General features: G+C 45.1%; 1 protein-coding gene across 1 annotated transcript in view; it reads right to left on the minus strand.

The window, feature by feature from the left end:
* Nucleotides 1–5,688: 5,688 nt before the first annotated feature.
* Nucleotides 5,689–22,637, minus strand: part of ubr7 (ubiquitin protein ligase E3 component n-recognin 7) — a 55,051-nt gene continuing 38,102 nt past the window's right edge. The window contains exons 8-11 of the mRNA XM_072274736.1: nucleotides 20,949–21,104; nucleotides 18,631–18,799; nucleotides 16,112–16,173; nucleotides 5,689–6,618 (exon numbers count right to left, since the gene is read on the minus strand). Of these exons, the coding sequence (XP_072130837.1) occupies nucleotides 6,526–6,618; nucleotides 16,112–16,173; nucleotides 18,631–18,799; nucleotides 20,949–21,104 (480 nt within the window). The 3' untranslated portion in view covers nucleotides 5,689–6,525. The remainder of the gene's footprint in view (nucleotides 6,619–16,111; nucleotides 16,174–18,630; nucleotides 18,800–20,948; nucleotides 21,105–22,637) is intronic.

Below are 22,637 nucleotides of genomic sequence, written 5' to 3' on the forward strand. Positions count from 1 at the left end.
GCAGGCCAGGCAGCATCTCCAGGAAGAGGTGCAGTCGACGTTTCAGGCCGAGACCCTTCGGCAGGACTAACTGAAGGAAGAGTGAGTAAGGGATTTGAAAGTTGGAGGGGGAGGGGGAGATCCAAAATGATAGGAGAATACAGGAGGGGGAGGGATGGAGCCAAGAGCTGGACAGGTAAAGAAGTACATCGACTTCTCTAACTTCCACTAATGCCCCACCTCCCCCTCGTACCCCATCTGTTACTTATTTTTATACACACATTCTTTCTCTCACTCTCCTTTTTCTCCCTCTGTCCCTCTGAATATACCCCTTGCCCATCCTCTGGGTTCCCCCCCCCCCCACCTCCTTGTCTTTCTTTCCGGACCTCCTGTCCCATGATCCTCTCGTATCCCTTTTGCCAATCACCTGTCCAGCTCTTGGCTCTATCCCTCCCCCTCCTGTCTTCTCTTATCATTTTGGATCTCCCCCTCCCCCTCCAACTTTCAAATCCCTTACTCACTCTTCCTTCAGTTAGTCCTGACGAAGGGTCTCGGCCTGAAACGTCGACTGCACCTCTTCCTAGAGATGCTGCCTGGCCTGCTGCGTTCACCAGCAACTTTTATGTGTGTTGCTTGAATTTCCAGCATCTGCAGAATTCCTGTTGTTTGAGGAGAATTCATGCGTTGTGTACTAATTTTCTGTTTGGGTGCTGTGTCAGGATTGAAGTTAGGAGAAAGGAGAATTCAAAGCAAAAAGCTTTGTGTGCAGATTTCCGATGCAATATACTGATGCAAAGCCTACAGTTGTTCAGTGTTACAGTGCAATCTTATCAATCATTTCAGGGTACTAGAGCTGATGCACTGGTGTTAAATTGAAAATCTGAATTCTAAGACTACACACAAACTTCCACTCTTGGCCTTGTGGCAACCATTGAAATAAATGTTTTAAAGTTGAATTTTATTTTAGCGATACAAAGCGGAAATAGGCCCTTCTGGCCTTCGAGCTGTGCCATCCTAGCATACCCAGTTTACCCCTAACCTCGTCATGGGACAATTTACAATGACCAATTAACTTGCCCAGTGCATCTTTGGACCCAGAGAAAACAGCCACAGCAAGGACACAGTCTCCTTACCGAAGATATTGGAATTGAATTCCAAACTGCCATAGCCTGAACTGTAATAGCATCACGCTAACCACTGCGTTACTCTGGCACCCTGCTTTATTCCGATATGTTAGCTGTGCTTCATTTGGTTGTACAGAGTTGGTTCCAATTCCACTCCAGATCATCTAGCCTAATGCACCAGTACAGTATTGTACTGAGTGTTGCTGTAGTGCCACCTTGTGGATAAGATGTTGTGTGTGCAGTTTCTTGAGAGTACTGGGGGCAGCTGCGCTGTTTCCAAGTTTAACACGTTAGCTTGGGAGCTAAGGTTTGGTGAGACTAGAACTAGAGGTCATGGATTAAAGGTGAAAAGTGAAATGTTTAAGGGGAACATGAGGGGAAACTTCTTCACTCAGAGGTCGGTGAGTGTATGGAACGAGTTGCCAATGCAGTGGGACTAGGCAGAGCAGTAGTATACACTAGATAGGCCGAAGGGCCTGTTTCTGTGCTGTAGTGTTCGATGACTCTAACATTGTTTTCACTGTTGGTTGTTGATCAGTATATATTAGTGCTTGCTTTCTACCACAGCTAGATTAAGAAGGTAGTCAAAACTGCCTGCAAATTTATCTGCATTGCCACAGATCTGCAGCCCTTTCTAAACATAACAGAAACAACATTTGAAAGTTGCCTGATTTGATGCTACTTGTATATTGTTCCAAATTGTGTTGGTGTACCTTTTTCTCTTGGCTACATGCCCCTGCATGATGCTTAACTGCAATTGTTTACCAATTTAATTTTGGTTATATTAGAATATTGGAAGTCACTCAGATGAGTTTGTGCTTGGTAGCAAAAGCTTTTTTTAAAAACTTGCATTGTTGGTGTTTAGTTCTCTAATGATTTGTTTTGGATGCTTACGATCTAAACTGTTACTGGGATAAAGTGCCTTCAATGCTAAAGGCTCAAATAACAGTAAATTAGATCAAATATCCTATGCAAATATTTTCTACAAATGGCATAACTGTCTATTGATTCTACAATGCTTCAATGTATATAAAGTTTTTTAAAGAGATGACTATTTTTTTTAGCATCTTAAAAGGAAGTTGTTGCTTAGTGAAAGACATTTCCCTATTGAGTACTGTAGCAGTTGTACAGAATGTCTGATCTATTTTTCTACCGTTTCTGGGGAGGGAAAAGCATGTAACAGATTCTAAACTGGCATAGTTAGTGTTCTAATTAAATGGCCAACAGAATGTTTCCTTATGATTGTGAATTTAATCCATATTTTTATTAAAATGAAACAGCACATTTGAAATGACTGTCCCTTCGTTGTTTGAGCAAGAGGAAATATGACCAACTGGAATGGCATTCCAATGGTTGGTGATGGTTTCATCTGTGGAAGGATCTGAATGTAATCTGAATACACTTTATTTATCCCATCATGTTCTTGATTGTCCCCAAATTCAACTTTGTATATTTATCCTGTGTACCACCCTGTAGCTAATGGCCATTCAGTGTATGTCAGTCATCTGTTGCTGTAGCCCATCCACTTCAAGGTTCGACACATTGTGCATTCAGATGCTGTTCTGCACACCTCTGTTGTAATGTGTGGTTATTTGAGTTACTGATCACCCTCCTGTCAACTTGAGCCAGTCTGGACATTCTCCTCTGACCTCTCATTAACAGGCATTTTCACTCACAGAACTGCTGCTCACGGGATTTTTTTTTCACACTAATGTCTATAAAATTTAGAGACTGTTGTGCATGAAAATCCCAGGAGATCAGCAGTTTTTGAGATGGTCAAACCACTCCAACAATCACTCCATGGTCAAAGCCACTTAGATCACATTTCTTCCCGATTCTGATGTTTGGCCTGAACAACTGAACCTCCTAGACCAAGTCTGCAATTCTCGATGCATTGGCTGGTGAGATATTTGCATTAGCGAGATGTACAGGTGTACCTGATAGAGTGGCCACTGTGGTATGCAACTGCAGCATTGGTTCTCCTATTAGAGTAAAATGGCCGTGTCATATTCTGCATGTCTAATGTCAGATTCCTGAAATATTGTTCCATGTTAAAGTCAGTGAGAATGGAGCTCACCCTCCCACCCATCACTTGATCTTATTCTGGAAAACTACAGTTCAGATTAGCTACATCAGAACCCATAAACTGAGGTAAGACAGCCCCATCCAATTTATAGCAAAGAAACACTAGCATTTCTATCAGCTTCTGCACCTTCTGAAGCCTTGGCTTAGGAATTCTGTGCTAGGTTGGAGGCTGGCCCCTTCCGATCAATGTTGCCCTCTATTGTTCACTTGGTAGGGGATAAATTGAATTCCTTCATCTGCAGCTGCATTGCATGACGTGAGCAACTGCTGTGGGCTGTTCTTGCAGCAACGTGGCTCCAGGACAACATCCATGCACCACCAGCCCACAGGCCATGACACTCGGGAGCTGAAGTGATAACCGATGCATCGGTCATGACCTTTCAAGAGTCACCTGATTCTGGCATGGTCCTGGAGGACTGGAAAATTGCAAAACTAAAAAGGAAGATGAAAGAAAGGAAACGATAGGTAGTAGTTGGGAAAGTGTTGGAGTCTATTACAAAGGGGTTAACAAATGAGGAGCATCCAGCAGCTGTAGCCTGTAGAGGAATGCGGCGGATCTCTCAGAAATCTGAATGTTGAAAGTTCTGGGTAAGGTGGATGTGGAGAAGATGTTTCCTCTAGTGGGGGTATCCAGAACTAGAGGGAACAGCCTCAAAATTGAGGGGTGATCTTTTAAAACAGATGTAAGGAGGAATTTTTTTAACCAAAGTGTTGAATCTGTGGAATGCTCTGCCACAGATTGTGGTGGAGGCCAAGCCTGTGGGTATATTTAAAGCAGAATAGATTCCTGATGGGTCAGGATATGGTGAGAGGGCAGGTGTATGCATGGTATTAAATGGAATCTGGGATCAGCCATGATGAAACAATGGAGTGGACTCAGTGGCCTAATTCTTCTCATGTCTCACGGATGTGGGCTACATTAGGGCACTGAGGAACAAAGGGATCTGGGATTACAAGTACATAATTCATTGAAAGTGGTGTCACAGGTAGTTAGGCTCATAAAGAAAGCTTTTGGCACATCGTCCTTCATCTTCTGTACTCAATACATTGATTTATGAAGTTGTACAAGATGTTAAATTTGGAGTATTATATGAAGTTTTGGTCACCTACCAAAGGAAAGATATACACAAGGTTGATAGAGTGCAGAGAAAATTTACAAGGATGTTGCTATGTCTGGAGGACCTGAGTTATAGGAAAAGATTTAGCAGGGTTAGGACTCTGTTAGTTGGAATATAGAAAGTGAGAGGAGATTTGCTAGAAGTATACAAAATTATGAGGAGTATGGATCAGGTAAATGCAAGCAGGCTTCTTCCACTGAGGTCGAGTGGGACTACGATCACAGGTCATGGGTTAAGGGTGAAAGATGAAGTCTGGGGAGAAGGGAAACCTCCACTCAGAGGGTTGTGAGAATGTGGAATGAGCTGCCAGCACAGGAGAAGTTCAGATTTGTACATGGATAGTGAGGAACACAGGCCAGGCAGCATCTATCTATGGAAAAGAGTACTGTCGACATTTCAGGCAGAGATCCTTCAGCAGGCCTGCTGATTCCGCCAGCATTTTGTGTGGGTTGCTTGGAATTCCAGCATCTGCAGATTTTCTCTCGTTTGTGAATGGATAGTAGGGATATGGTCCCAGTGTAGGTCAATGGAAATAGGCAGTTTAAATTGTTTTGGCATGGATGATCTGGGCCAAAGAGCTCGTTTCTCTGCTGTACTTCTCTATGACATACTTTAAAAATGTTTTGTAACAGTATTTCTCTGGTGTGCATGGCTGTTGGTTCTCCTTGGACAAGGTGCACACTGTTTCGTTTGGCTGTGTTGCACGTGTCACATCCTGGGAAAGGTTTCACTGCTAATGTAATGGTTTTTCTGTAGCACAGTGTTTGGGTTATGGCTAGAGACTACAGGGGCTTTGGAATGTATGCCGTCCAATGAAGAGTTTTTCTTTCTTGTGTGCCTGAGACAGAGGTGATCTGGGTCTTTTGTTTGGTGGAAGATGAAGAGAGAAGATGCCAGAAAAGAGAGGTTGGAGACACCAGGATGGAGTGGGGCCAGGAGTTGACAAAGCCCAGGGAAAGTCGATGGAGGACCAGCAGAAGGGAAACCGTGAGCTCTAACCATGTCTACATTAGACTATTTCATTAAAATGGGCCCTTTCCTTTTTGTTTTACTTTCATAACCCTTTAGTCAAATTAAGAATTATAAAGCTAAATTGTTTAATTGCATATGGTGTACTGTCTTGTTATTTCGTGGTGCTGATTTGTACCAGGGTAACACATCACACAGCATCCACACAAACAGGAGGCTTTGCATCGCAATCTCATGCTTAGCAGGGACAAAGATTGTCTTCCCGAGACTTACACAGCCAACACAACCTGAGTTTCACACATTTGGTTGAACAAAACTAAATTAGAACTTGTTGACAAGACCGCCTTGTTGCATGACTAGAAAGAAATATTTAAATGGATGATGTGACATTTCAGAAAGCATCTCACATGAGAAAGTAACTAAATTTTTATTGGCTTCTTCTCCCCAACCCATGAACATTAAAGCATTAGTAACAGAACAGATTCAGCATGTCAGTCAGCCTTTCATATTTCAGGTCCAACATTAAAAATTACAGGGTGTGACACTGAGACAGATATTCCTTGTACTTGCTGTAGATGAAGCTATTTGTAGAACATGGTTTCAGGTTAACAAATGTCAATTAAAGATCCTCTCTGTCAAATGATGGCTAGTTTCTTAGCAATCTCAATATGAACCTTGGCTCCTTGATTTGCAGTTTTAAGTGTACAGTTGAAGCTATGAACTTGCCCCCTCTGGCTAGATGAAGTTGGTTTTAAAGAAGCAGGTGAACAAGAGTGAACTTTCGGCTACAGGTATGGCTTGATTTCAATATTTACCGCACACTGCTGTTAAATAAGGATTTGTTAAATGTGGGGATTTAGTTGGTGGATGAAGGCAGCGTAGATGTATTAGAGCCACCGTCCCTTTGAAGGTCTCATTTGTCCCAATGCTTCTTACAACCATGAGTTACCTGTGCATACAGTATCATTTCTGCATTTCTACTCTTCCCCTACTGATGCTATGAATTCTCTGTTGCCTCTTCTCACTAAACCAGGGGTTCCCAACCTAGCATCCATGGACCCCCCCCCCCCCCCATTAATGGTAGGGGGTCCATAGCGCAAAAAAAGGCTTGGGGACCTCTGCACTAAACCATTTCTGCTTGAACTACACCCAGGAGGCAAAGTAAAATACACAGGGGACAACCAGTTAATTTTAAAAGTGCCATTCTTACGGAAACATTTTGCACATCTTTGACTAAATGTTATGGTAGTTTAACTGCAAAAGTACTGCATCCCATCCACTCGCCGTCTCTTCTTTGACTGAAGCTCCTCAAAGAATCGCTGGATATCTTCACTTGTAACCACCTGTTAACATAGAAAGATAGAGGTAAAAATCAGTTTCATTAGAACAAGGGAGTTTCTAAAATAGGGTGTCCAATTCCAGGCACTGGACAAACATCCACACATTGATAACTTCTCTGTACTTGGCTGAAGGCGTGCGGCTCACTCAAGTTGAATATGATGTTCTCCAAAAGGATGGTCTATATAGGCCGACTGAGATCCAGTTAACAGGGATGGTAGGACAGATTCCCTTAATGGAGAATACTTGTGCAAGACTTAGTTTAACGTGGGGAGAGGGGGGTTGCTGATGCACAGGTAGGCATCAGCCCAACAGATCAGGGTCAGGGTCCAGTGGCACAGAGTAAAAGACTGGGGACCGTTTACTGCTACCACTGTGATGTGTCATCTTCCAGCAGCTCCACTGATTGCAACACTCTTTGGCTAGGACCTCGCCCTTGACCTTACCACCATGGTGACTAGCAGAGCTCAGCTCCAGGTGGCAACAGCAGCCTCTCCATCGTGACTGGGTGCCCATCGTTGGAGGAGGGAGCGGGGTGATGTTTGAGTTTGCATTTCAGTTTGCTCACTCCCCTTCAGTGGGAAGTTTCTTTGAAGCTTTCCGTTGCAGCCTGGGGCTTCAAAGGCAAATTTCTTATGTCATATGCTCTCTAGTGAAACTGAGTTACTTTAAAAATAGAAAGCATTTAGTCAAAAACAGGAAATGCGTAGCTTGCAAGTCTGCTCAGCTCAGTTGCTACTTAAAGCTACTGCTTGGGGTCACTGATTATACCCTTCCATCAAGCAACAGTTAAGCCAGTTCATAGTCATACAGCAGAGAAACATGCCCTTCGGCCCATCTCACCCATGCCAACCCAAATTCACACAAAATGTGGGAGGAACACAGTAGGTCAAACAGATGACAGTTCCAGCTGACACTCTTCTTCAGGACTGGGAAAGAATGGGGAAGATGCCAGAATTAAGGGGGGGGGCAGGGGGGAGGACAGGAGCCATTATTCATTTCCATAGGTCCTACTTCGCCTGCTGAGTTCCTGCAATCATAACGATCTCCTCAGCACTCGACAAAGGCCAGTTAAAAAAAAAGCCAGCTGTAAGCACAGCAGCCATGTAGTAGACAGTGTTAGAGTCATCAGCATTGGGTCACAAACGAGAAAATCTGCAGATGCTGGAAATCCGAGCAACACACACACACAAAATGCTGGTGGAACACAGCAGGCCAGGCAGTATCTATGTTAAAGACTACAGTGACCTTTCGGGACTGAAACATCAACTGTACTCTTTTCCATAGATGCTGCCTGGTCTGCAGCCTTTGGCTCAACAGGCTTCTGCATAAGCAGGCCATGGCAAACACAAGCGGAGATTCTAAGTGAGTTTCTAATGACTATTTTTCCCCCTCTTTTTGTCTATTGATGTATTGTGCTGAGAATGGGTCATGGGTTAGTGGTACATTCTCTGTGCGAGATGTGGGAAATCTGGGAGACTGCCAGCCTCGCTGATAACTACCAGTGTACCTCTGTGGCCACACCCTCAAGAACAAGTACACCACTTTGGATACTGTTGGGGGTGGGGTGAGGGGCAGTAGCAACTTCCCCAGTGCTGGATCTCTCACACTGAGTCTGGCTTTGTGGCTCAGAGGGGAGGGGAGGGGAGAAGAGGAGCTGTAATGATATGGGATTCCATAGTTCAAGGAGCAACAGGAGAGTCGATGAACATAAAAGAGACATCCAGATGGAATTTTGCCTTGCTGGTGCCAAGCTTGGGGATGTTTCAGGTCCACATCATGGGTGAGCAGCCACAAGTTGTAGGACACATCGGTACCAAGAACACAAGTAGGAAAAGGGAGGAGGTCCGAAAGAGAGAATATAGGGGGGTTAGGTAAAAAGCGGAAAAACAGGACCGCCAGGGTAGTAATTTCTGGATTGTTGCCTGTGCCACACACCAGTGAGGGCAAGAATAGGATGATTTGACATATGAGGATGTAGCTGAGGAATTTTTAGATTTATGGATCATTGGGATCTCTTCTGGGGAAGGTATGACCTGTACAAAAAGGACAGGTTACACTTGAATATGAGGGGGACTATTATCCTTGCGGGCAGGCTTGCTACAACTGTTGGGGAGCGTTTAAACTGATTTTGCAGGGGCATGGGAACCGGAACAATAGGGCTGATGATGGAGCAGTTGGTATTCAAGCAGAGGCAGTCTGCAGTGACACTGTGAGGAAGAACAGGCACATTGAAAACCGATGAATACAGGACTGAAGGTGTTATATTTGAATGCACACAGTGTATGGAATGAGGCTGATGACCTTGTACTGCAACTGGAGATTGGCAGGTATGACGTTCTGGGCATCACTGAGTCATGGCTGAAAGAAAATCAGAGTTGGACGCTAAACATCCAAGGATACGAATTGTTTTGAAGGGACAGGCAGGCAGGCTAAGGGGATGCCATGGCTTTGTTAGTAGAAACTGAAATCAAATCCTTAGAAAGAGGTGACATAGGATTGGAAGAATCCCTCTGGATAGAAACATAGAAAACCTACAGCACAGTACAGGCCCTTCGGCCCACAAAGCTGTGTCAAACATGTCCTTACCTTAGAGCTACCTAGACTTACCTATAGCCCTCTATTTTTCTAAGCTCCATGTACCAATCCAGGAATCTCTTGAAAGACCCTATCGTTTCCACCTCCACCACCATTGCCGGCAGCCCATTCCACACACTCACCATTCTCTAAGTAAAAAAAACTTACCCCTGATATCTCTCCTGTACCTTCTTCCAAGCACCTTAAAACTGTGCCCTCTCGTGCTAGCCATTTCAGCCCAGGGAAAAAGCCTCTGACTATCCACACAATCAATGCCTCTCATTATCTTGTACACCTCTATCGGGTCACCTCTCATCCTTCGTCGCTCCAAGGAGAAAAGGCCGAGTTCACTCAACCTATTCCCATAAGGCATGCTCCCCAATCCAGGCAACATCCTTGTAAATCTCCTCTGCATCCTTTCTATGGTTTTCCACGTCCTTCCTCTAGTGAGGCGACCAGAACTGAGCACAGTACTCCAAGTGGGGTCTGACCAGGGTCCTATATAGCTGTGACATTACCTCTCAGCTCTTAAACTCAATCCCACGATTGATGAAGGCCAATGCACCGTATGCCTTCATAACCACAGAGTCAACCTGCACAGCAGCTTTGAGTGTCCTATGGACTCAGACCCCAAGATCCCTCTGATCCTCCACAATGCCAAGAGTCTTACCATTAATGTTATATTTTGTCATCATATTTGACCCACCAAAATGAACCACCTCACATTTATCTGGGTTGAACCCCATCTGCCACTTCTCAGCTCAGTTTTGCATCCTATCAACGTCCCGCTGTAACCTCTGACAGCCCTCCACACAATCCACAACACCCCCAACCTTTGTGTCATAAACAAATTTACTAATCCATCCCTCCACTTCCTTATCCAGGTCATTTATATAAATCACGAAGAGAAGGGGTCCCAGAACAGACCCTGAGGCACTCCACTGGTCACCGACCTCCATGCAGAATATGACCCGTCTACAACCACTCTTTGTCTTCTGTGGGCAAGCCAGTTCTGAATCCACAAAGCAATGTCCCCTTGGATCCCATGCCTCCTTACTTTCTCAATGAGCCTTACATGGGGTACCTTATCAAATGCCTTGCTAAAATCCATTTGATAAGAAACAGATAGAGGTAAGAAACAGCAAGGCTAAAAAGACCTTGATGGGAGTTGTATGCAGATCCCTGAACAGTAGCCAGGAGGCGGGATAGCAAATACAACAGGAGATAGAAAAGCTGTGTAGGAAGGGCAATGACGCAATGCTCATGGGGTATTTCAATATGCAGGTAGCTTGGGAAAACCAGGTTGCTGCTGAATCCCAAGACTGGGAATTTGTAGAATGCCTACAAGGTGGCTATTAAGAACAGCTTGTGGTTCAGTCCACTAGGGGAAAGGCAATTCTGGATTGGGTGTTAAGCAATGAACCACATTTCACCCTGGACTTTGTGAGAGTAAGAGAGGCTAAGTCAGATGTATCACTATACAGTGGAGTAAAAGGAATTACGGAGGTACGAGAGAGAAGCTGGCCAAGGGGTTGTCGGCAGAGTCCAGGCTGGATATGCAGGACTTGGACTGGTAGCACGTTTCCGGTCCAAGGCCTCGAAGAAAGAGGTGACAAGGACAGAGTAGGAGTGCTACAGGGTGAAGGCAGTGGTACAAGGCTGCCAGGGAAGCTGGAAGGCCACCATTAACAGGTCATTCACCTGGTCTGGCCTATGGAAGATCCCACAAGACAGACTCCACTTCCTCATCAGGGCAACCAATGACACCCTACCCTGCCCTCAAAATCTTCACCAGTGGTTCAGTAGTGAGGATGGCCACCCCTGTGCGATAGCACCAATGCCAGCTCCAACACATCCTGGCAGGATGCAAGACTGCACTGTCCCAAAGGCACTAGAAATGGCAGAACAAACAGGTCCTAAAGAAACTGGTGGAGAAGCTGCCTTTCCCCAGCAGGACGACAACTCGTCCCATTTGTTAAGGCCGGTACGAGTGCTGAATGCACCCAGTCTAGAGCTCCTTCAGGAATCCTCGCCATAGGCAAGGAGTGGGACACAAGGGCAGATCTCAACAAATAGCTACAATTCCCCACGGAAACCACCCCCACACCTCTCCACTCCGACAGATCTGAGTTACAATAGTTACAATTCCCCACAGGAACCACCCCCACAGATCTCAACAAATAGCCACAATTCCCCACGGAAACCACCCCCACACCTCTCCACTCCGACAGATCTGAACAATAGCTACAATTCCCCACGGAAACCACCCCCACACCTCTCCACTCCGACAGATCTGAACAATAGTTACAATTCCCCACAGGAACCACCCCCACAGATCTCAACAAATAGCTACAATTCCCCACGGAAACCACCCCCACACCTCTCCACTCCGACAGATCTGAACAATAGTTACAATTCCCCACAGGAACCACCCCCACAGATCTCAACAAATAGCCACAATTCCCCAAAGAAACCACCCCCACACCTCTCCACTCAGACAGAGTGCTGTGGTCCACGGCCCCCAAGACAGGCCTCGTCATTGAGCTCCAACCCACGGAGGAAGGAGAGGAGGCTGCCCACGAGTGGACGAGGCTGAAGTACTCAGACCTGCCAGCTGAGTGTAAGGAAGGACCATCATTACCCTGTGGAGGTAGGATGCCGGGCTTCATCAGCGCATTGACAACAAGGTTACTCCGTGATATGGAGTGACTGGAGCGAGGCTCAGGAGGGCCCCCAGAGAGCTGGCTGAAGAGGCAGAAAAAAGGCAGCTTTTTTTGGGAAGTTTTTAAAAACCTACAGAGAGCAACTTAAGAAAAATATTAGAAAGGAAAAAATGAAATTTGAAAACAAGCTAGCAAATAATATCAAAGTGGATAGTAAAAGCTTTTTCAAGTATGTATGGATATAGTACTGCTAGAAAATGAGGCTGGAGAAATAATAACAGGGGAAAAGGAGAAGGCAGATAAACTAAGAGTATTTTGTATCAGTCTTCACTGTGGAAGAGACTAGTAGTATGCCTGATGTGCAAGGGAAGAGAAGTGAGTGCAGTCACTATTACAAGGGAGAAGGTGCTCAAAGACCTGAAAACCTAAGGGTACATAAGTCACCCAGACCAGATGAACTGCACCCTAGGGTTCTGAAAGAGATAGCGGTGGAGATTGTGGAGGTATTAGTAATGATCTTTCAAAAATAATTGGACTCTGGCACGGTGCCAGAGGACTGGGAAACTGCAAATGTCACTCCACTCTTTAAGAAAGGAGGAAGGCAGCAGAAAGGAAATTATAGACCAGTTAGCCTGATCTCAGTGGTTGGGAAGATGTTGGAGTCAATTGTTAAGGATGAGGTTACAAGACAAGATAGGACAAAGACAGCACGGTTTCCTTCAGGGAAAATCTTGCCTGATGTACCTGTTGGAATCCTTTGAGGAGATTACAAGTACGATAGATGTAGGGGATGCAGTGGATGTTGTATATTTGGATTTGACAAGGTGCCACACATGAGGCTGCTTACCAAGTTAAGAGCCCATGGTATTACAGGAAAGTTACTGATATAGTTGGAGCATTGGCTGATTGGTAGGAGGTAGCGACTGGGAATAAAAGGATCCTTTTCTGGTTGGCTGTCAGTGAAAAGTGGTGTTCCACAGGGTTCAGTGTTGGGACCACTTCTTTTTATGTTGTATATCAATGATTTAGAATAGATAATGGAATAGATGGCTTTGTTGCCAAATTTGCAGATGATACAAAGAATGGTGGCGGGACAGGTAGTGCTGAGGAAACAGGTCGGCTGCAGAAGGACTTAGACAGATTAGGAGAATGGGCAAGAAAGTGGCAAATGAAGTAAGTACAATGGTCATGCACTTTGGAAGAAGAAATAAATGTGCAGACTATTTTATAAACAGGGAGAAAATCCAAAAATCTGTGATGCAGAGGGACTTGGGAGTCCTTGTGCAGAACACCCTTAACGTTAACTTGCAAGTTGAGTCAGTGGTGAGGAAGGCAAATGCCATGTTAGCATTCATTTCAAGAGGTCTAGAATACAACAGCAGGGATGTGATGCTGAGGCTTTATAAGGCACTGGTGAGGCCTCATCTTGAGTATTTTGGACAGTTTCAGGCCCCTCATCTAAGAAAAGATGTGCTGGCATTGAAGAGGATCTGGAGGAGGATCCGGAGGAGTTTCACAAGGATGATTCCAGGAATGAAAGGGTTATCACACGAGGAACGTTTGATGGCTCTGGAACTGTACTCAATGGAATTCACAAGGATGGGGGAAGGGGGAGAGAGAATCTTATTGAAACCGTTTGAATGTTGAAAGGCCTAGACAGAGTGGATGTGGAAAGGACGTTTCCAATGGTGGGCGAGTCTAGGACAAGAGGGCACAGCCTCAGGATAGAGGGGGTCCATTTAAAACAGATGTGGAGGAAATTCAATAGCCAGATGGAGGTGAATTTGTGGAATTTGTTGCCACAGGCAGCTGTGGAGGCCAGGTCGTTGGGTGTATTTAAGGCAGAGATTGACAGGTTCTTGATTGGATACGGCATCCAAGGTCATTAACTGGAGTACTGCACAGACTCAACAGGAGCATTTCTGTGCAGTTCCAACAAAGAGCTTGTACAATCCCTGTCTCTGTCAAAGGGAGGTACTGCCTCACAGTTCTGTCATTGTGGGAACGGTCCTCAGAGTAGTAAGATTTTGGCTTACAAGCTTCGGCAAGAACAGGCAGAGGCAAGGTAAGTAGGTGAGTTCATTCCTTATTTAACTCTTGAGAGAATAGGGGATATGTCTACAGAGCCAGTGTTCAGTTCTGGGTGTCAGATGTGGGAATTCCAGGAGATGCCCAGCCTCCACAATGGACGCACCTGCACCCTATGCATCGAGGTGCAGCTCCTTAGAGACAGAGTTAGGGAACTGGAGCTTGCAGCTCGATGACCTTCGGCTTGTTCGGGTAAGTGAGGCAGCGATAGACAGGAGCTACAGGGAGGTAGTCACCTCAAGGCCACAGGAGGCAGATAATGGGTGACTGTCAGGAGAGGGAAGGGAGAACGTCAGATAGTGGATGTCCCCCTCAACAATAAGTACTCCATTTTGAGTGAGTACTGTTGGGGGGGGGGGGGGGGGGCAAGCAGTAGCAGCCGTGCCTCTGGCACTGTAGCTCAGAATGGCAGGGAACGGAAGAGGATGGCAGCAGTATTAGGCGACTCTATAGTCAGGGGGACAGATAGGCAATGCTGTGAACACCAAAAGCAAACACGAATGGTAGTTTGCCTCCCGGGTGCCAGGTTCCGCAGTGTTTCTGTACGTATCGACAATCTCCTGAGAAGGGAGGCTGAGCAGCCGAAGTCGTGGTACAGATTGGTACCAATGACATGGGTAGAGAAAGGGAGGAGGACCTGAAAGAAGAATACGGAGTTAGGAAGGAAGTTGAGAAGCAGGACCTCAAGGGTAGTAATCTCAGGAGATTGACAGTGAGGATAGGATTAAAATGAGGTGGAAGGTAAATGCATGGCTGAAGAATTGGAGAAGGCAGCAGGAATTCAGATTTCTGGATAATTACAATCTCTTCTGGGGCCGATGGGACACGTAACAAAGGGATAAGTTGCACTTGAATTCGAGGGGAACCAATAATCTCGCAGACAGGTTTACTAGAGCTGTTGGCAGTGGTTTAAACTAATATGGTAGGGGGATGGGAACCAGTATGATAGAGCTGAGGATGAGTCAGCAGGTTTACAAGTAGATGATGGGTGTAACATGAATGTAAGGAAGGAGAAGCCAGTGATTGGGTACAAACGCAGACACAGCAAAGAGTTAAATTGTACCACAGAGGCAAAATTCAAAAGGGCAAAGAATGCAGGACTGAAGGTGCAGTATTTGCATGCACATAGCATTCAGAATAAGGTGGATGAACTCATGGTGCGATTAGAGATTGGTCAGTATGACGTTCATGGTCATCACTGAGTCGTGGCTGAAAGAAGGCCATATTTGGGAGCTTAACATCACAGGATATACTTTGTATCAAAAGGACAGGCAGGAAGGCAGAGACGGTGGTGTGGCTCTGTTGGTAAGAGATGGAATTACAAATTTAGAAAGAGGTGACATAGGGTCAGAGAATGTTGAATCTTTGTGGGTGGAGTGAAGAAACAGCAAGGGTAATAAAAGACCATTATGGGAATCACATATGGGTGAGGAAGGCAAATGCAAAGTTAGCATTCGTCTGAAAAGGACTAGAATACAAAAGCAAGGATGGAATGTTGAGCCTTTTTTTTAAAAAAAAGCAGTGAGCAGGTTTGGATCTCTTATCTCAGAAAGGATGTGCTAAAACTGGAGAGGGTTCAAAGAAGGTTCATGAAAATGATTCCAGGACTGAATGGCTTGTCACATGAAGAGCATTTGATGTCTCTGGGCTTGTATTCATTGAAACCTATCGAATGGAGTAGGCCGTGATTAAGAATGGAGAGAATGTTTCCTATGGTGGGAGAGTCTAAAACCAGAGGACACAGCCTCAGAATAGAGGGGCATTCTTTTAGAACCGAGGGGGAAGTTTCTTGGGCCAGAGGGTGGTGAATCTGTGGAATTTTTTGCCACAGCAGCTGTGGAGGCCAAGTCTTTATGTGTATTTAAGGGAGAAGTTGATAGATTCTTGATTGGTCAGAGCATAAAGGGATACAGGGAGAAAGCTGAAGTTTGGGGCCGAGAGGAAAATTGGATCTGTTACGAAGAAAAGGTGGAGCAGACTCAATGGACCAAATGGCCTGATTCTGCTAGATCTCATGGTCTTATCTCCCCTCTTGGTTCGCAGCTGAAATGCTGCATGTAGCCTGTGTGCCTTCACTGACCTGGTTACAAATCCAAAGTTCCCACAAAGAATTCTACTAATTTCAATTGGCTCGATTTCATAAACTCGTTCAAAGCAAGGCCGGCCTTACCTTTCCCTCATCTGCAAATCTCTTCAGGTAATCTTTAAGTTCGGATTTTAAATCATTGTATTCTGCAAAAGGAAAAAACTTTCTTTAAACCACAGCACACACCAGGATGAGTGAATCAGAATTTTATTTTTTCCCCTACAGCACAGTGTTAATTACTGGCATGTAAGCAGAGAAACAGGTGAAATGAGCCAATATTTTTTAAAAGACATGCAAATCAGACATGGTCATTTCTCTGGCACCAGATTTCACGAGCTTAAATCTATTTGAATGTAATAATTATGGTGTTTTGTGTTAAGCCCCCATTTCAGTGCCCATTAATATGACAGTTAAATGCTTAAGTACCCAGTAAGATTAAAATTCAGTTAAGGCCTACACTTCAGCCTTGAATGTGATTTTCAATCCATAATAACTCCCACAGACATCAGACTGTGATTTAGTCTTTCAGAAGCTGTGCCAACAGAGTGGTCAGGCAACACCAAGCTAGCACAATGCTGTACTGTGCCAGCAATGAGCGCTCAGTTCTCAGGGGCAGGAGTTTGCATGTTGTCCTGGTCACCACACTGGATCCTCCGGCTGCCCGGGGTGCCTCCCACGTTCTAAAGGACATGCAGCTCTGGGCAAGTTCTGGCCATGTTAGGTTGGTGCCAAAAGCAGGCTGCTCCCTCAGACTCATATCCTCAGACTGTTCAGCATTGACACAAATGACACATTTCACCACATGTCTAAGCTGTACAGCTGACAAAGCTAATTTGTCTAGAAACATAGAGAACCTACAGCACAATACAGCCCCTTCGGCCCACAAAGCTGTGCCAAACATGTCCCTACCTTAGAACTACCTAGGCTTTACCCACAGCCCTCTATTTTCTAAGCTCCATGTACCTATCCAAAAGTCTCTTAAAAGACCCAATCGTATCCGCCTCCACCACCGCTGCCAGCAGCCCATTCCACGCACTCACCACTCTCTGTGTAAAAAACTTACCCCTGACATCTCCTCTGTAACTACTCTGCAGCACCTTAAGCCTGCGTCCTCTTGTAACCATTTCAGCCCTGGGAAAAAGCCTCTGACTATCCACACGATCAATGCCTCTCATCATCTTCTACACCTCTATCAGGTCACCTCTCATCCTCTGTCGCTCCAAGGAGAAAAGGCCGAGTTCACCCAACCTATTCTCATAAGTCATGCTCCCCAATCCAGGCAACATCCTTGTAAATCTCCTCTGCATCCTTTCTATGGTTTCCACATCCTTCCAGTAGTGAGGCAACCAGAACTGAGCACAGTACTCCAAGTGGGGTCTGACCAGGGTCCTATATAGCTGCAAAATTACCTCTCGGCTCCTGAATTCAATCCCACGATTGATGAAGACCAATACACCGTATGCTTTCTTAACCACAGAGTCAACTTGTGCAGCTGCTTTGAGCGTCCTATGGACTCAGACCCCAAGATCCTCCACAGTGCCAAGAGTCTTACATTAATACTACATTCTGCCATCATATTTGATCTACTGAAATGAACCACCTCACACTTATCTGGGTTGAACTCCATCTGCCACTTCTCAGCCCAATTTTGCATCCTATCAATGTCCTGCTGCAACCTCTGACAACCTTCCACACTATCCACAATACCTCCAACCTTTGCGTCATCAGCAACTTTACTAACCTATCCCTCCACTTCTTCATCCAGGTGATTTATAGAATTCACAAAGAGTAAGGGTCCCAGAATAGACCCTGAGGCACACCACTAGTCACAGACCTCCATGCAGAATATGTCCTGTCTACAACCACTCTTTGCCTTCTGTGGGCAAGCCAGTTCTGGATCAACAAAGCAATATCCCCTGGATCCCATGCCTCCTTACTTTCTCAATAAGCCTTGCATGGAGTACCTTATCAAATGCCTTGCTGAAATCCATATACACTACATCTACTGCTCTTCCTTCATCAATGTGTTCAGTCACATCCTCAAAAAATTCAATCAGGCTTGTAAGGCACGACCTGCCCTTGACAAAGCCATGCTGACTGTTCCTAATCATATTATGCCTCTCCAAATGTTCATAAATCCTGCCTCTCAGGATCTCCTCTATCAACTTACCATCTACTGAAGTAAGACTCACTGGTCTATAATTTCCTGGGCTATTTCTACTCCCTTTCTTGAATAAAGGAACAACATCCACAACCCTCCAATGCTCTGGAACCTCTCCCGTCCCGATTGATGATGCAAAGATCATCGCCAGAGGCTCAGCAATCTCCTCCCTCACCTCCCACAGCAGCCTGGGGTACATCCCATCCAGTCTATTTACACCCATGTGACCAACCCACATGGCTGGAATATGGGGTGAAACTCTCCCCGTCACAGGAAGAACGTGCGAACTCCTCACAGGCGGTGACAGGGACTGAATCTGGGTTGCTGGCACTGTAGCACTCGGCTACCAAGCAGCCACTGATCTTTATTTAAAAGCCACTACAAGCTGGACCAGACAGCTATTCAAACACTTAACAGAATTAAACAAAGAGGAAGACGGTACCGTAAATGAGTTCAACTTGCTGGATTCTATTCATATTGCTCAGGGCAGTCATCAGTGGGTCAGTTCTCTCTCGGTCAGTCTCTTCGTCACTTTTACCTTTGTTCTCATAAGCCAGCACTGTGTCAAACTCATCCAAAAGGAAGGAGATTTCGAGTTCTTTGTACAGGTTCTGCAAAGCAGTCAGATTTAACAGAGGTGAATATAAAGTGAGCAGCACAACATTTCCAAAGCTTTTATCAGCAATGAAATGATTGAAAGAAAAGCAAGCCATTTAGTAAAATTCAGTCATAACTGAAACACTGGTTTCTTGCAGTTGTTGTAGCCAGGCATGGGGTACTAGGGATGAGATCCCACGACCTATTAAATGCTCCCAATGGTGTACATCTCAAATAGCCTCTGACAACCAAGTCCAGCTCCTGGCATTCACTTGTGGCTACTAAGCCCAGCGGAACCATTTCTACTGACAAGAGAAGGGGCAAAGACAGGTTACTGGCAACTTCAAACCAGTTGCTTGGGGCATTCATTGGCCCTGGTTGGCAACCAATGTTCCCTCTAATTTGTAACAACCAGTGCGCGCAAAAATCTTGTACCGTGCAATTGTTTGCCTAGTGACACGTGTGCACTGAATAATTTCTTCGATAAAAATGGTATAAATAAGCCGGTTGTAAAATCTGCAGACAAATCATTGTAAACCCCACATTGTCAACACTGTCTGTTTCAGAAACCGGAAAAGGAAAAATGATTGTGTACAATTGTGAAACATACTTAACATACCAATGAGGTAGAGTGCGACAACTTTTTGTGCGCAGTTTAAATTCCTTTTGTGCGCTAGTAGCAAAAGATGTGTGTAAGTGCACGCACAACTTAGAGGGAACATTGTTGGTAGCTCGTCTAGGAGAAAGAAAATCTCAAATCTCCACCTTGAAGCTGTACCCACTCACGGAGAAGGCTTTGGGAGTAAACCCCACGGGAAAATCCGGAGCTGGAGTCCCTAAGACAGTCCCATGCTGAGTTCATTGCTGACTGGCAAATTCCTGCAGAGCCGCTGGTGCCAAACTATATCTCGTCTCCGCCGTTCGTTTGGGTGTATCAGCTGCATGGAGGGGGAGCCTGCTGTACAGGCAACGGTTTGCTCTCCATATCGTACTGCCCTGGCTGGTGTATCCTGTAGACAGCTGAGACGCTACATCCATGGTCGTCCCGAACCAGCGGAGCACCTCAAGGTGCAGAGGGCTATTTTATCACAATTTAAATGACGTGATCTAAGCACCAGTGAACACAACACTAGTTGTCAAGAATTCATCCACACACATTTTACTTTCTTTGTTTAAAAGAAACCCTGGAGGACATACTGTCAAATTCCTCCCTCATCCACACCTGCAAATTGTGAATTAATAGCAAGCCTGCAGCAGAACAGAAGCTGGCATTTGTAATATTTGAAGAGTTAGCTGCCTTTTTTAAGATGAATTATTCATTGCTGTGGTTAGACAGGTTTCCAAGACTCGATATACTTTGACTAGGTATCCAGAGAAACAATACAGGCTGGAAGTGCAAGAAGAAAAATACTTGCAAAACTTCAGTCACAGGATTTAAGAAACCCAGAAGCAAGATTTAATGTTTTATAAGATCTGCACCCAGTAGCCTTGATTAAAAATTACTTATCTATTTAAATATGTATTACAAGGCATCTTAAACCATTTCAGAGTGCGACATGCAGAAAGGCACACAAAAACCTTTATTCCTAACATCAAAAACAGATTAAAGTTCTTTACTCAGTGTTTTTTAAACCTAAAGTTACAGGAAGCCATGATCGTGGGGAAGTTAAGTGTGGTAGTGAAGCTGCAAGACCCTACGTCGAGAGGATCACTGGGGTCTTCCTCCGCCCACCACTCCCCGCCTCTGTGACTTTTACCAGAGGCGTTGAATACAAACGGTCCAAAGTATTGTTGAGGATCCCTACCACCAGCCCACAATCTCTGATCCACGACCGTCAGGGAGGAAGGACAGGAGCATCAGGACTAGGACAGTCAGACTGGGTAACAGCTTCTTCCCTCAGGCTGAGAGATTAATGAATACCCTGTACCATCGAGATCTTGTCACTACGACAGCGAGATGTTTACTGTTTAGCTGTGCTGTGCACTACATGCATTTTACATTATATTTTACTACTTATTTATGGTAATATTGTTGTTTTATGTGCTGTCTGTGATATATGTATTGTGGGTGCACCGTGGTCCAGAGGAACATCGTTTAATTCGTTTGTATAAAATCAGATGACAATAAACTTGAACTTAATCCAGGAGTGGAGGCCAACCTACCATGCAGGATGGGCAGGTGCACAGCTTGTTGCGCCAGTTATGAGGCCAGTAGGTGGCGCAGTCTCTCTGTACGTCCCCTCGCTCTCTCAGCTGTTGCAGTTTGCAGCCTGCGTTCTCCTCTTTCACACTGCAGCTCGCCTCATCGCCGCTCGCTGCCTGAGACAGAAGTCAAACTGTAAACTCTACAAACACACACTACGAGGATACAACGTGCTGGCATTAGTGATATGGATGTATGTTACCGACAGGGTTCAAAATGATCTATGCCACCAGACACTGGCAATAGAGGGAAATTCCCAGCTTAATGTCTGATCAATGCATGTCCATTTCAAGACTTTGTTGCAATGACTAAAATCACTGATTATACTTCATCGATAATGGGGAAGAGAGAAACACAGGCTGCATCTTTTTCTTTTACGTTTACTGTAATTCAAAGTACTAATCAGAATCAGGTTTAAATTTACGGGCATACAGTACTGGGCACCCTAGCCTAAGACTTTTGGACATTACAGTACTTGCCAAAGAGGAGAGGAGGAAAGGATGCTGGGAATAGCGAGGGTGGAGTGCCGCAGGAAAGGTGTGGGACGTGTGGCAGAGGAGTGCTGGGGGTATGGGTAGGGGTTGGCGCAGGCGCAGACACACCATGCAGCAAGGTCATTTGATTCCAAACAATTAATTTATTGATCATTACAGAAAGCCTCTCTGGTGATTCCTGCTCCTTTTCCCAACCATGATTCCCCTCTCTCCCTGCCCTCTTCCCACTCTCAGTCCACAATAGAGACCCCTGTCAGAATCAGGTTCATCATCACTCACATATGTCAAGAAATTTGTTTTTCTTGTGGCAGCAGTACAGTGCAAAACAAAATTATGACAATACTGAGCAAAAGGTAGGCATGCTAGCTATATAAATAGTACTGCATGATGTGAGAGGTTTTGCAGCAGCTATACATTGCTACACATTAAAAACTATAACGTAAAAGTATTTAAAAGATTGGATTAAATTTAATAAGCACTGCAAAAGTTGAGCAAAAAAGTGAATTGTATTATTGTACAAAACCTAAAGGAGCAACAGAGGCTAAACCAGCACAGCCCATCCTCCTCTGTGTAATGGGATCTTCTGTGTCAGTTTCACGGTGCCCAGTAGCAACGTTCACTCAGTGGTGTTTCATTTTTTAATTTCCAGAACGGGATTTGAACGCAGGACCTTGTGTTTCAGAGGCAGGGGTACGGGTCATACACAGGCACCGTTGGCTGGAAGGACATGTTGGGCTGTAACTGTCACTCAAAACTAATACCCCACCTCCAGAATGTGACAGCAAAGCGTCTTTACCACTGGTCAATCACAACTAGTACAGGAGGGCCTGCAAGTTCGAGAAGCTAAAGTCAGATGTATCAGTATTACAGTGGAGTAAAGGGAAATGGAGGCAAGAGAGAGAGGAACTGTCCAAAGTTGATTGGAAGGGAACACTAGCAGGGATGATGTTAGAACAGCAACAGCTGGAATTTCTGGGAGCAATTCAGAAGGTGCAGGATAGATACATCCCAAAGAGGAATTATTCTGAAGTTGGGATTATGCAACAGTTGCTGACAAGAGAATTCAAAGCCAACATAAAAGCCAAAGAGAGGGCATATAATAGAGCGAAGAGTGGGAAGTTAGAGGATTGGGAAACATTTAAAAACCACAGAAGA

Source organism: Mobula birostris, chromosome 1 (assembly GCF_030028105.1).
Source record: "Mobula birostris isolate sMobBir1 chromosome 1, sMobBir1.hap1, whole genome shotgun sequence".
Classification (NCBI taxonomy): domain Eukaryota; kingdom Metazoa; phylum Chordata; class Chondrichthyes; order Myliobatiformes; family Myliobatidae; genus Mobula; species Mobula birostris.